General features: G+C 35.7%; 2 protein-coding genes across 2 annotated transcripts; one reads left to right on the plus strand and one right to left on the minus strand.

The window, feature by feature from the left end:
* Window positions 1-1,306: 1,306 nt before the first annotated feature.
* Window positions 1,307-6,074, minus strand: LOC113779667 (probable lysophospholipase BODYGUARD 1). The gene is made up of 4 exons (XM_027325344.1): window positions 4,970-6,074; window positions 4,493-4,821; window positions 3,978-4,177; window positions 1,307-2,096 (listed from the first exon to the last, which is right to left on the minus strand). The coding sequence occupies exons 1-4, from the start codon at window positions 5,568-5,570 to the stop codon at window positions 1,772-1,774; spliced, it is 1,455 nt and encodes a 484-aa protein (XP_027181145.1). The 5' UTR covers window positions 5,571-6,074; the 3' UTR covers window positions 1,307-1,771.
* Window positions 6,075-12,113: 6,039 nt separating this feature from the next.
* LOC113780920 (GDSL esterase/lipase At5g41890) lies at window positions 12,114-14,309 on the plus strand. The gene is made up of 5 exons (XM_027326704.1): window positions 12,114-12,345; window positions 12,772-12,902; window positions 13,015-13,254; window positions 13,364-13,622; window positions 13,970-14,309. The coding sequence occupies exons 1-5, from the start codon at window positions 12,114-12,116 to the stop codon at window positions 14,236-14,238; spliced, it is 1,131 nt and encodes a 376-aa protein (XP_027182505.1). The 3' UTR covers window positions 14,239-14,309.
* The last annotated feature ends 434 nt before the right edge of the window (window positions 14,310-14,743 follow it).

Genomic DNA, 14,743 nt, shown 5'->3' on the forward strand with positions numbered 1-14,743 from the left:
TGGCCTCAGCTATTAACGCACTTCAGGACCTATGTTTTCAGAACCGGACCGGATAGCGACTCGGCCGAGGTCAGGGGTCAGGGGTCAATGGGTTCGACCGGGGGTCGATAGGGGTCGAACCGGATGACGTCATAAATAAAAATTATTTAAAAATTAAAATATTATATATATAATATCTAATAATATATTGATATTAATAAAGGTATATTCATATATATTTGATGTTTCAAATATATTTAACAAAAAAATACAAAGAAATTAGAACAATCAAGTAGCTATTTATATTATTTAATAAATATTAACAAGTTTAGAATTAAAATTATGAATTTAATTGAAAAATAACATCAAATTTTAGGATAATATTTATAAAGTATCAAATATTTGAGGTATATCAATAAGTTTTAACAATTTAGGGGATCAAAACATAATATTCAAAAGTTTAAATTTTTTTTAAAAAAAATTACTGTTGAACCGGAAAAACCGGTTTTTACCCTGTCCAAACCCGGTTTTTGACCGGCTTTGACCGGGTTTTAAATTTCCGGTTTTTTAATGTGACTCGGACCGGCCGGTCCGGTCCGAGTTTCAAAACAGAGTTCAGGAACATAGCCTTCCCTCCCCCCCCTCCGGCAGGCGTGAAAATTTTATTGTAACGATTTGATATATGTGAAAAAAAAAGGTAATAGGGATATGTGATCACGAAAAACGATGTAATTTTTCGACGAAAAATAGCTGTCCAAACAAGGCCTAAAGTTCCCAGATACAATGACCTAAGTGCCCATCGAAGTTGGCTCGGTTGATGCTGGGATTGCCTAGTTAGGTTCTGGCACCGTGTAATTGGATTCGACTCCTTCTGCCGTCTTGTGTATCCTTGGGGGTGGAATGCACAAGCGCAAGGGATTAGTTGGGTCGAATGGCGGGACACCCCTGTGTTGACAAAAAAAAAAAAAGATACAGTGACCTAAGTACTGGGATGGAACGATTCACCATTGTTGAATTCAAAGAAGGCTTTTACTTTGCATTTATGTAAATTTGAATTCAAATCCTTTCACTTATAAAAAGAAAAAAAAAAGAATTTATAGATTTTTATGTTTAAAACATGCACTTGTATTACTGAATTTATCAAAAGGTTCAGTTAATAGCAGCGTAACTGCATTCAACTGGGATGAGTTCATTGCCTCGACTACAAACAGTTTGTTAATGAGAGGGAAATTCAGATTCTGTATCTCAAAACCAATTGAGCATTAATACTTATTATAGCGTATTCCATTGTATACCCAAAATGAATTAGCGAATGCTGCACGCAGTATTTCAGAAAGCAGAAGGTGAACCATGCAATTGCTGGTAAATATCAAGAACATGATCAATTCTCAACCCATCATGTGAGTGGCGACAATTAAAATTTCAATCGTCCAAAACAATTTACTAAAATGGAATGGTCGAAACTCTTAAAGTCTGCTTCTTATAGAAAAGGGACGGTGTGGAGTACCAAGCTAACACGATTGACTGACGAGGCTTTGCTGCTTGCGTTCCTCGATTATGATAGCTGATTGTTCACAAATTAACCCTACCTCCCTAAGACTTCAGTACATGTATATATGTATATATATGCAGCAGCATTCTTGGTATGAATAGAGGAGTAGAAGACTGGCCAAATCAATTTATCCAAAGTTTCATCAATGATTTGGCTAAGAAGCGATATATTTCCTTCGAAGGCGCACACGTTCCACGACCACGACAACGATTACCACCACCACAAGTTATTTGGGGTTTGTTAAAGGCTTGAAATTTTCCAAATCTCCTCGAGTTCTCGAGCAAAGGCTTTCTGTCTTCCAACAACAATGGTGATGTGATCTTTGTTTTCTACAACTTTAACTTGGGCTCGAGGCACTCTGGATTGAACATTGTAGCTGCATTCAACTGGGATGACTTCATCATCTCGACCGTGAATTACGGTCACCGCGCATTTCAGCCGGTTCTTCACCACATCCAAATATCCTTCCATTTTCCCTGCAGTCCCGCAAATAATATTGTGCAGCGTGTGCCACGCAGCATTGTGTGTGTGGCAGCAAAATCCCTCAATCAAATATGTTCTGATCCTGCACAATATTAAGAATGCTATTCATCTTGAATTATTTCTTTTTTCTTTTTTGCAAAAAATAACAGAAGAAACTGTAATTTGACTGATTAACGACTGCATCCCACAAACTTGGACCAAAAGCCTGTGGATGATATTTATAACGCGGTAAAATTGCATTATCTAAGGCAGAACGTTTCTCACAGGTATTTGTTAAAAGTCACGAATCCGGGCAATCGGTTTACATATGCAAGTTTGAGGCATAGAATAATGATGGATGGCTTTTGGTGTTCAACAAAGAATACTATGTTCAAACTCGGTATCAGACCGAATTACTAACGAAATGATCCTTGTTATTGGTCAAAAAGAAAAATAGATGTTTGTGTTAATTAGAGCAGGTTATGATAACAACTCAAACCTACCCGTCCATCGTAGTTATGCATTCCGTTACCCTATTCATATAAGAGCTTCGTCCCACTGCAAATTCAACCTCAATCAATTAACTTCTCTTTCCTATTCAGCTTAGACTTAGTGGTGCACTAAGGAGACGCTAATACAGGATTACTCAGTGTCTAGTGGTAAATTGAGCAAAACATAAATCAATGTGTTTGGATTTACCTTAAAAAACAAAGGCTTCTTGGGGCAGATTGCTGAGTTTGGACAAATATCTACATTCAAATGGAAGTAAATTGAGGCTTTACGAAATCAATTCATTAGTCTTCCATGTCATAAAACTTTATCGTCCAACTAATCTTAATTCAGTTTGGATATGCTTACTTCACCTGACCAATCCAACATATTTTGACCAAATATTACGACTTTGATACCTTTAACAGGCCGGATATAAGAATTAGCATTAAATTACGCAGACCAGAACAAAATTTGGGACATTTTCAGGACGATTTGATAAAATTTTGTTTGTTCTTAAAACCTGAGGAATACTAAAGTACCGATTCTACCCTCGTTGGAAGAGACCACTGCATCCCAAGTAGAGTTAGGAACGAATCGAGTCGCTTGCGAGCAGCTCGAATCCGAGTTCAAACTCACTAAGTCGAACTCGAATTCAAAAATATTTAACTCATTAGCTCGCGAGCGGGGTTATCTATACATATATTTATTTTATTTTGATAGTAAAATTACATATATATATATCTAATATTTTATTACTTGTTAAAAAATTATTACTTTACTTATTTTTTTTAAAAAATGATTATTTTTTATTTTTTTAAACTTGAGCTCGACTCAAATTCAAGTCGAACTCGAGTCTTATATTGAAAACTTATCGAGTTCGAGTTTCATAAAACTAAATTAAAACTAGACTCGATTAAATCAAAACTCGACTCGAGTGGCCTCATTTGCACCCCTAATCCTAAGCTTGCGAAGAGATCTTTCTCCGAATGTCAAGAAATGGTCCCAGACTTCTTGGAAAGGTTGGGAAAACTTACCGGATTTAGACATCAGCAAGGTAGCCCAAAACTTGACGTCTGTTTGGATATTGTGGTAGCAAGGGACCAGTGTGGACGGTCGAAACGTTGTACTCATATATAGAGTATGTCAAACTTATCAGAATACTCTTTAATATTCTCATTATTATACTCATTCTCGCTGTTAAATTCAGAGTTTAAACTCTGTACTTGACAGTCAGGAGGTAAAAAGGAGTGGAAGCGTAAAAATTAAAAAAAAAAATTCTTATATTGTCCTTAAAGCACAAAGTCTTTGGAAATAAGTTGTACCATTATTTTTAATGCTCATAAATAATATTGTTGTTTAGGTGTTTTGCTAATAAATTACTAGAAGAAGAAGTGGTCTAATTTTTCTTTGTTTTTTTGGTGGGTCGGAAGCTTACTATAGTGTTGTAAGGAACACGCATACATAAGAGAGAGAGTTGAAGAGTGGCGCAAACCTGTTTCTGGTAAGTAATTTGGTAAGAAAATCCCAGAGACGGTGGTTTTTGCAGATGAGAAGGCAAACGGTTCGGCTAATATGCTCATACCAACAAGCAATCGAGGACCCAAAAGCCATCAGTGGCCATACTCGCCGAGGGGCTACTCTTCTCATCATGTACTGACTAGCTTCTACTCCCCTGGGTACTGGAAAATATGGCTGCCATTTTTGTCAAATTCCACGAATCAGTGCAAGCTTAATCTTAGTTCTAGAAATTAATTGACACCACTAGATTATGCTATCTATTTTGAAAATTTGTGAATCTTTCTTCTTCTTCTTCTTCTTTTCTTTCCCCCAATAAACGCTCATGGACCACACACACAACCAAAAAATAATAATAATAATAATCAAGCATGGGATCATCCTATCAACTGTATAAAGTTCGAAATAAAAGCCACCATGTAGAACTCCTTGGAGATTTAAGTGCATCATTTTGATTTATATACTGGGATACTAGTAGCGTATAAAACTTACAGGTGCTAGAAGAGTTAAGGATTTGACGGAGGCAGGATGCTTGACAGAGAGTGCAAGAGCCAAGATGCAGCCCAAAGAATGGGCGACGATGTGGAAAGACTTGACCTTGTGTGGCTCCAGAACCGACCTCTCAATCATCTCCACATGTTCCCTCAGGGTGTAGAGTGAATCCGTTGGCTTAGGGCTCCTTCCAAAACCAAGCAGATCAACCGCAATGAATCGATACTTAGACTTGGCTGACTCGGAGAAGTTTGGGAACAATGTTTCCGTCCAAAATGCTGAAGATGAGATGAAGCCGTGTATGAATATCACGTCTTCTTCCACATTATCTGCTCCACCGCCAAAGAGAAAAACAAAAAAAAAAGAATTACTATCTACTACAGCTACTAATGCAACACTAGCTGCAGTCAATGATCGGTCAAATTCACGAAGGAAAAATCTTGAAGCTCAAGGCGCGCAATATTGGTGCGGCTTTACCTGTGGCTCCTTGGACCTTGACGTATAAGGTCTCTTTGCAAGAAGACGCCCAGGAGTTGCAGGTTTTACAATCACAATCTGACCACCTTGGCATGGGAGGATGGGGGGGTTGGTGGGCGGCCCTGATTTTACCTTGCAGCATTTCAACAATGGTGGAGTTGACGGTGAACGTTGAGCGTAGCGTTCCTCTTCCTCCTCCTCCCCTCTTGGTATTCTTGTCGGGTTTCTGAATGACGGCGCGGCTGTTGACGGTGAGGCGGTTGACGGTGGACTTAGAGACCCCGGAGAGCAATGCAGGGCGAGTGTAGAGAGTGTCGGAGATCTCCTCCAGCTGCAACTTGGTAGAGGTGAGGCATACGACCTTTTTAGACTCTCCTTGCTCCGAGACTAGGATTTTGCCACTGCTGGTGATGGCTTCTTTAGCCGAGGAGCAGTAACAGGGCTTCCGTTCTGCCTCCACGAAAAAATCTATCACTTTGTACAAGTAACACAGCGCAAAATCAAGCAGGTCTAGAACAGAGAACATGATCAAGCTGAGCAAATGGTTCAGAAATCTGCCAGTCATTAGTAGGGCCGATCTAGACCGTGCCTTAACTTCCATTGCAAAACTAATGATATATATACTAGTATAAAATTTGAGAAGAAAGCTTTTTAAGTACGTGCCACCGCCTGGCTGGCCAGACCAGCCCAACGAAAAGAGCGGTGGCGGGCCGGTTCAAAATCGATCCGAGCAAGAGTTAACTCTTGGGAGGTGGTGGTGGTGGTGGGGGGTCACGGAAACATTATTGGTTTTAATGCAACCATTGCTGGAAATGGTAAGAAGGAAATGTTAATAACAGTAGAATGAAAATGTCAAGGCAACCCGCGGGTCCTCCTCAGTGGAATCTGTTTTCTGAGATCAGCTTGGTCGAATTACGAAGCAATATACAAGGAAAATGATCTGGAAGGGAAAGAGAAAATGGGTGGTAGGTTCTTTGTTTTCTCAAAGTTTAGAGAAGAAATAATTGTAGTCCTAATTTGGAGGTAACCCACCAATGCACTACTACTGCTGCTGCCAGTACTAACTCTTCTGTCTTTCTACGATAACATCCAACAACAACGCTCTCTCTTAGTTAACTTGCTCTTCTTGCTTTACTTATTGGAAGGTTTTGTAGACAAAAAAAGACTGAAGAAAAAGAAAAAGAAAAAGAAAAAAGAAACAGAAGGGCGGCGATTTAGACACGTATGTACAGGTAACAGATGAAATGAATTCATTTCGATGTTGTTTTACATTAATTAAAATGGGTTTGCTGGTCAATGGCAAAAAGGTTGGTGGTGGTTGAACCTCTCGGTGAAGTTGCATTTCTGCTCAAAATCCCATATCTCAGCCTTGCCTTTCTTCCTCAACCTCTTCTTATCAATTTTAACCAACATTATTGCCATTTATTTATTTGTTTTTTAAATACTACTATATTTATTTCTAATACAAGCAGCTGTCCCTGGCTCCAGAACCACCCCAAAAAGATGTAGTAGAATAAAGACACATGAACTCTATCACTAGGTTCTCTTACCAAAACTACTAGCTACTAGCTGAAGTAATTAGGGCAATACCTGAAGTAATTAGCTTTTATTCAGAAATAAAAAAGTTATTACGACTCTTTGGATATTGCGTCAAATACGACTCTTTTATGTGAAATTTTAATTTAAGCCTTTCGGAACAGTAGCACCGGAATTTTTATTTTATTATTTTTTTAAAAAAAAAATTTTATTGGATGTGTTAATGTGGAGGTGCTAGTATATTGTTGAATAATTTATTCTCCAAACTGAATTTTATTTGTAACTCATGCCAAATGAATTAATGCATTTTTAAGACTAGTAGAATATTCACACGTAACCTCTCCATCTTAACTTTGTGTTTTTCAACACTAGGAATTACTAGTAGCTACGCATACACAAGTCATAACCCCCCCTCGAGTCATGTCATAATGAGTGCAATTATCTCCTTTCTCGTAACTCCCCAACATAAAATTATGAATATTTTTTTATTTTTCCAGTTGGAACTCTCATTTCTTGGTCGTAGAAAAGGTTCCCCTTCTTTTATTCTGTTGTTTGTTTGTACACCATCCAGTTATCATTTATTTATTTATTTATTTATTTTTGGGTATAGAAGGAGATAGCACAATTCGCATCATAACTGCATAGTTAAGGTTCTTAATGTTAGGATCGATCTTAAAAATGGCCAAGGTTGAAGCTTGTACGGGACTCTCCTAAAAAGATTGTAAGAAAAATGTAAAGTTTAGGCTTTAATTATTTATTTTCTAAGCTAATATAGTTCATGAAAATAAATGTAAAGATGGGATGTAGTATTGTTTAAAATACCGATCGAGTATAATAATATCTCCAGCTTGAATCATTAATATATTTTTTATTTTTGTTTCATAAAATGTAGATACAAAGTAAATTCTGATAATGCAATTAGGTAACATTTTTAGAAAATGCACCTACCCTAATCAAATTTGTAATTCTAAAGTCATAAATTCCTATTATTATTAATACCATAAAATTTTCCAACAACTCTGCGTGCAGTCCATACTTTGAGGGGCAAATGTAAACTTTTCAAACGTAAAGAGGCCCCAACCCAAAGGCAAAAGACCACAATGTGTGGGTTCAATTTATTGCATCGTCTCACACCACATGACTCCCGGCCCATACCCTGAGGAGCCACTAATTGCCTTCAGGTCAGCCACAGTGTGGACTAGGATTACAACATGCATGGCTTTGTATCGTCCGAGCGGTTCATTAAGCAGTATATAATTAATAACCTGGCTGGCTGACGAAGATATGATAACCGGATCAGTATCAATCATCAGGCAATAGCTTAATTTAACGATTAGTATGTACTATATATTTCCGTACTTAGATAACATAGGATACAATGGAAATGCAAGATTTGCTTCCATTTTCATCAAGAAGCTTGAAAAAGACCTAGGCCTCTTGCATTAAAAGTTTATGGTTTGTGGACTGGACGAGAATTGGGATCACAGGATTTTAGTTGGTAGTCCGCGACTTATTAAAGAGCATTAATTGGAAAAATATATGTATATACACGCACACACATTAAGTCAAACTTATATGCAAACACGAAAAGCCACAAGTTCAAGCCTAAGCAGTTCGAGGATTATATCAAGAAACAATTCCGCGACCACTTGGAGGAGGAAATAGAACGCAACGGATCTTCTGTTCCACATCCTGTGCCACTCTCTGTCACACTTTTTATTATATTGCTATTTCTCCTACGTAAATATCATGTTTTAGTTCTTTTTTTGTTTCCTTAAGATCCAATAACTATTAATTGAGTAAAAAATAAATACAGCAGCTTCAAAAAAGCAATATATAATAGAAAATTAAAAAATATAGTAGAAAATTCATAAAAAATCTCATTTTTTTATGCATTTTGATTTTTTGAATTTGTAATTTTGTATATTACTCAATTAATAGTTATTGGATCTCAAGGAAACAAAAAAAAAAACTAAAACATGATATTTACGTAGGAGAAATGGTAATATAATAAAAAGTGGGACAGAGAGTGGCACATGATGTGGGACAGAAGATCCATTGCGGAAATAGAAGCTTCCAAGAAAAGTAGAACCTTAAAAAAAAAAAAATCACTAGCATCCCCGAAATATACACGCGCGCGCAATATCTTATGCAATTTTGATAATTTCGCAAGAAATCCAATGCTTTCTTTATAGAATTGAAAGATGAATCAAATTATTTAATGTTCAAATCAAGGTTGACTTGATAAGAACTCGTTCAACAAGCCAAGTTTGAATACCATTTTATATTTGATGACATTCAAATTTGATTTAAAAAAATCATTCAAACTCAATTCGGTAAATTTGAACATTAGCGTATTTTGTTTGATTAAATTTGTTTATATCCCTATTTCCTTGCCCTTGATGCGCTGATATTTTACGATATTCAAGAAATATTCCATCAATTTAGGAAAAAATTAATCAAGAAACAAGGAAAAACATTTCATCGGCCAGTGCATATATTGTTTTTCTAGAACGACCTAATAGAAGATACTAATCTATATATCAATATATTTGAAGATAACTTTTCAGATTTCATCTCCTAGAAAACTCCAAACCTCCTATCCTTTTGTCTTAGAAATTTTATTTTTTAATTAGATAAAACAACATTTAATGTTTAGATTATAGGAAAACCATATTGAAGCTATCAATTAGCTGCGATCCTTAAGTCGACTAATTAAAGAAAACCTAACATACCATCTCAAATAAAAAACTTGCCAAACTTATAAAAGACTATAATTCAAAAAAAAATATAAATGACCATAACCAAAAAGAAAGTAACAATACTCCACACCATTTAATTTGGCAAATGCAAAGTAGTAGATTATGAAAATTACTCTCAACTTCGTATCCTTTCTTCTTAGAATTTTAACCTATTTTAATTAAATAAAACAACATTTCATTTTCGGATTATATACTTATCACATCAAAGCTATTAATTAGCATATTCTAATGTGAACTAATTAAAGAAAACCTAACATATCACTACAAATTAAAAGCTTATCAAACTTATAAATGAGTATAATTCAGTAAAATACAAATGACCGTAATAAAAAAAGAAATACCATTATTTAAAACCATTTAATTTGGCAACACTAAGATTAAAGGTTGTGTTGTAAATTAAGAAAATTAAGACAGACATTCAAATCAATATAGAAACAACAATATTCCAAACCTTCTTTCGGTAATTTTAAATTAAGTATGTAAATATATTTTTCCTCCTTAAAAAAATTCTTGACTCATTGAACGTCTTTATATTTTACTCGCCAAATTCACTTTATAATAGTGTAACATTGACAATATGTCAAGTTATATTTTAAATAAAAAATGAAAAAAATTAAGACTCTCAGACAAATAGATGTGAAAAATGTCGATCACAATTAATAAAAAAAAAATTCCAACACACATAGAGCATGTTATATACATATGTTAAGTATACACTTATTTGAAATTTTTAATCTTTTTCATATACTCTATCATGTATTGCAATTTATAAGTATATATTATTATTTTGAATTGAAACATAAATCCTCACATAACACGGGTCAAAATGCTAGTTGATCAAGAACTTGGTGGATAAAATATTTATTTGATAGGTATCTTTTCTTTAAGAAAAAACACCAAGTGCCTGAACGTGTCGCATTGACTATTTCTTCTGCCCATGGTTGTTAAAGTTGCTCAGGGCTGTTGCATGGCCATTCAATACTAATCACCAGTGTTAAATGTCTCATCATGCTTTCTCAACTTTTTACGGTCTATCCTTTTCGTTCTTTTATTGTCACAAAAATTTCAAACCAATTTATCACAGCTGAGCCTTCAACCAATCTAGTCGTTAGGAATTAAGAAATTTGACCAATTCTGGCAACACGGTTCATCCTTCCACACACAATTTAACCTCCCCTCCTCTCTCTCTCTCTCTCTATATATATATATATATATATATATGTAACTTTTATGCAATGATAGTGTATTGATTTTTTAACAATAGCAATTACGGACATATATCACGTGTGCATAGCTTGAGTTTTAAATTTAAATTCATGTTATGTGGCATGATTTAAAGTTGTTAGTGTAAAAAAAATTGCACACCTTATGAAAAACTTACCCTATATATAATAGTTGTTAATTTAATAACCCATTTTCGATCTCTTAGGTGGCATGTCTAATTGAAAACAATTGATGAGTCATTTGGATAGTTGAGTTTTACCCATATTCGCATCCAATTCTTCTCCAATTAAAAATTTTCTCATAATTTCTCTCTATTCTAATAACTTAATCTATTTTCATAAAATTGATTATTTTTGTTATACTTTTCTACTTTCTTCTAACAAACTATATTTTTATTTATAAATCCACTTAATTTATTTTATCCATATATACTAATTTTATTTAGTATTATTTAAATTGTTACTTAATTAATGTTGCTAGAAACTTAATATTTGTTCATGGAGAATATCTGGTATTTAGTTGAATACAAATATATATATATATTTAGGTTTTAAATTAATTTGAAGAATATCTATCAACCTTTTCGTAGACCTTGCATTTCTTATGTATAATAGTATTGTATTTAAATAAACGTATGCATAAAAGTTTTCAAAGATTAATATGGTACACGAGCACTTAGATACATTTAGTTTTGTAAAATAAATATTTATGAATATGTAAGAATATTGTTTTATTTTTTCCTCGAGTTATTCATGCTTCCATAAAACTTGCAACTAATACTAATAATATTTTTTTTTAAAAATCATGCTAATATACACATCGTTAAATCCATGAAACATGTGCAAAAATTGAATTTCAAATCCAAATTTTATATAGTTATCATTCATCCAAAATTGATAGCATATATTCCGTTAGTATATGAAAGATTAATCATTGATTATATATGCAATTATAATCATCAGCCGAACCACAAAAAATAAGTTTAAAATGCATCTAACTGATTATTAGAAATAAACATCTAGATACAGATACCAACTAACCGTCTATCAACATGAACCCCCCCTCCCCTTGTTTTGATCCCCCGCCGCGGTGTTGGTTGTGGGAATCATCTAGATAGAAACTTTGTTCGTCTCCACTTTTTATATATGAAAAGATAGTGTTGTGCTGACAACCTAAATGCAAAAATCTAGAGGTAAAACGTTCAAGGTCGAGTTAGCTTCGTCATCCAACATTCATGCACTCATAAGGACTCAGATATTTTGTAAATTTCATATATCTCAGGCCAATAGTTACTAACATCATCCATCCTCTTTGCTGTAACTAATTTAGCTGCAGGCACCTAATAAGAACTACTCAACAAGAGCCAGGAAAATTTGCATCAGACTCCACTGGTGACGAATATAATTTGCATCAGGCTCCACTGGTGACGAATAGTTTTGATGGAAGAATTCATCGAAGACGCTTTCAATAATTGTACTACATTCTTCAAGCAAAGTCATGCAAACCGTGTGGCTTGTAATCAACGTACAAAGCCCTTTGACAGTAAATACACGCACACACTTATATATGTGTCTACCACGATTGGTGCTGGCTCTGATCCCGTGGCAATATTCATGACAATAATGGAGATCCATACATTTTGCGCAATATTGGTTGTCATCCAATTGCACGTTTTCCCCTGCGTTTCTTTAACTTCCTTTGTGTTCGGAGACTCATTGGTGGATGCAGGGAACAACGACTACTTGTTTACGCTATCTAAGGCGGATTCTCCACCTTATGGCATCGATTTCCTCCCTTCCGGGGGAAGACCGACCGGAAGGTTTACCAATGGCCGCACAATTCCAGATATAATTGGTAGTAGTAATTAATTTGTTCCTCTGCCTTGCTAAAGTTTCTAACCTTTTTTCTTTCTTTTTACTGTAATATTCTTTTTGAGGCAATGACTGGGAAGGGGGAACCTTCTGCCACAACCTTATGATTTGCACACTGTAAACCCATATGCGCTCTTCTGAGTAAAACAACAGACAATCTGTACCTGTCCAGAGGATTGACCAAAAAAGGAAAAAACTATAAACTTCCAAACTTGGTTGGTAGTAATTTAGGAGCAGCCCACTCTTGGGTAGGTTGGGGGTTGCTCCAGAGTCGCTTAATCGCGTTACAAACTCCGAACCTCATTCATTAATTCAGCAGAGTAATAGTAGTAGCTTCCAAGTCTTAGCACGTACTGTTAATTCAATAATTTTCACGAGCAAGTAATTGCATGGCTTCTAATGTACTCAGGTCAAGTTCTTGGGGCCACGTCATTTCCTCCGCCTTGCCTGGCCCCTAACACTACATCAAACGCCATTCATGAAGGAATTAATTATGCTTCAGGAGCTTCAGGGATTTTGGACCAAACGGGAACGTTCTTTGTCTGTATTCCTTGCTTTTCTACCATTCACTAGTAGTTAATGCATAATAGAGTATTAAGGATGCGTTACTAATCATTTATTTATTTTTTTGACTTGTGTTGATGCTTCACAGATAGGAAGACTGACGCTGAAAGAGCAAATTGGGTATTTTGAAAAGAGTAGGTCATACATGGTGAATCTAATGGGAGAAGAGAAGACCAACGAACTCCTAAGCAAAGCAATCTTCTCCATTACAATTGGATCAAATGATATTCTCAGCTATTTCCGACCATCCTTTCCCTTTTCTGGTGACAAAATAGCTCCAGAAGTGTTGCAAGATCATATGGTTTCCAACTTAACCACGCAGCTTAAGGTATCATAAAAATACTGATGGGTTATATACATTGATGGGAAGCGCGATCGCTACTGGTTCTTGGATGTATAATACTCGGTAATCATAATAAATAAATGTTTTTGTGAAGCGACTGCGGTGGTTAGGTGCTCGAAAATTCGTGGTAGTTGGAGTTGGACCTCTTGGATGCATCCCTTATGTCCGTGCCACCCGCCTTATCCCAGAGGGAGAATGTTCGATTGAAGTAAATTCGGTGGTGAGAGGCTACAATAGCAAACTAAAAGAAGGGCTGAATCGACTCAACAGAGAGGTGGGATTTGGAGCTGTATTCGTGTACGCCAATTCCTACGATGTCTTCAGAAGAATGATACGAAATTATCATCAATACGGTGAGTTGGTTAGTTATTTATTGAACAAAACAAGAAGAAAAAAGAGTTCCATTTCTTTTCTTTTCTTTTCTTTTCTTTCGATGGAGAATCTTGATTTGGTGCTGTGTTGGTGGTACGGGTATAAATTGTATTGAAGGGAAGGGGTGGGGACTGGGGAGGGGAAGGTAACCACTTTTAACATCTTATAATTAAAAGTTTTGATGGTTTATTCGGATGGGGCATCCTCCTGAAATTCAGACAAGAACTACTGTAGTAGTAGACTAGTAGTATGAATTGTGGAGTGATTCCTGATAGTAGTACTTGTTTGGATATTATTTTGGGATGGATCGATAATAATTGATTGGCAGGTTTCGAGAATGGGGATGGTCCCTGTTGTGGTGGCTATTTCCCTCCATTTGTTTGCTTCGAAGGAAAGGGGAAGACGGCAAATGCAAGCAGCTCATTTCTGTGCAGTGATCGAGCAAAATATGTGTTCTGGGATGCATTTCATCCAACAGAGGCAGCTAATCTCATAGTCGCAGAGAAGCTGTTAGATGGCGATCCAAGTGTGTGCTCCCCCATGAACATTCGTCAGCTTCACCACACCCCCATCATTCCCATTCACCAACGGAGCTAAGACTCCTTCTTGCTTCCATTCACACAATTCGGACTCAATCCAACATCAACAGCAACATCTACTGATCATAATGGATGATTTATCAAAGCATTATTAATGTAATCTGCTTTTATACTACTACACTAGTAGCAGTACTAGTATTGATTCAAGTTGCTACTATCACACTCTGGACAATATTTCGTTTACCATAATACTCTTTTTTAAGTACAGGAAGCTTAATTTAACAATCAAAGCAAAAAATAAATAAATAAATTAGTTCCAGGAAACCATTGAGAATTTTTTTTTTTTTGGTTCTTGGTGCAGTAAATATGTACTTACTACATGAGGTGTTGGGCGATGAGAGACAGGCTGTAAATAATAATAATAATAATAATAATAATAATATTGGGGGTGGATTTTGAGAGTGGCTTCTCTGATATGATACTTATTATTATTACGGTCAGTGTTGCTGGTATACAGGTATGGAAAAATAATTAATTGCGTGTATTGACTTTTGAGCCGATCA

The sequence above is a fragment of the Coffea eugenioides genome, chromosome 8 (genome assembly GCF_003713205.1).
Source record: "Coffea eugenioides isolate CCC68of chromosome 8, Ceug_1.0, whole genome shotgun sequence".
In the NCBI taxonomy this organism is placed as follows: Eukaryota; Viridiplantae; Streptophyta; class Magnoliopsida; order Gentianales; family Rubiaceae; genus Coffea; species Coffea eugenioides.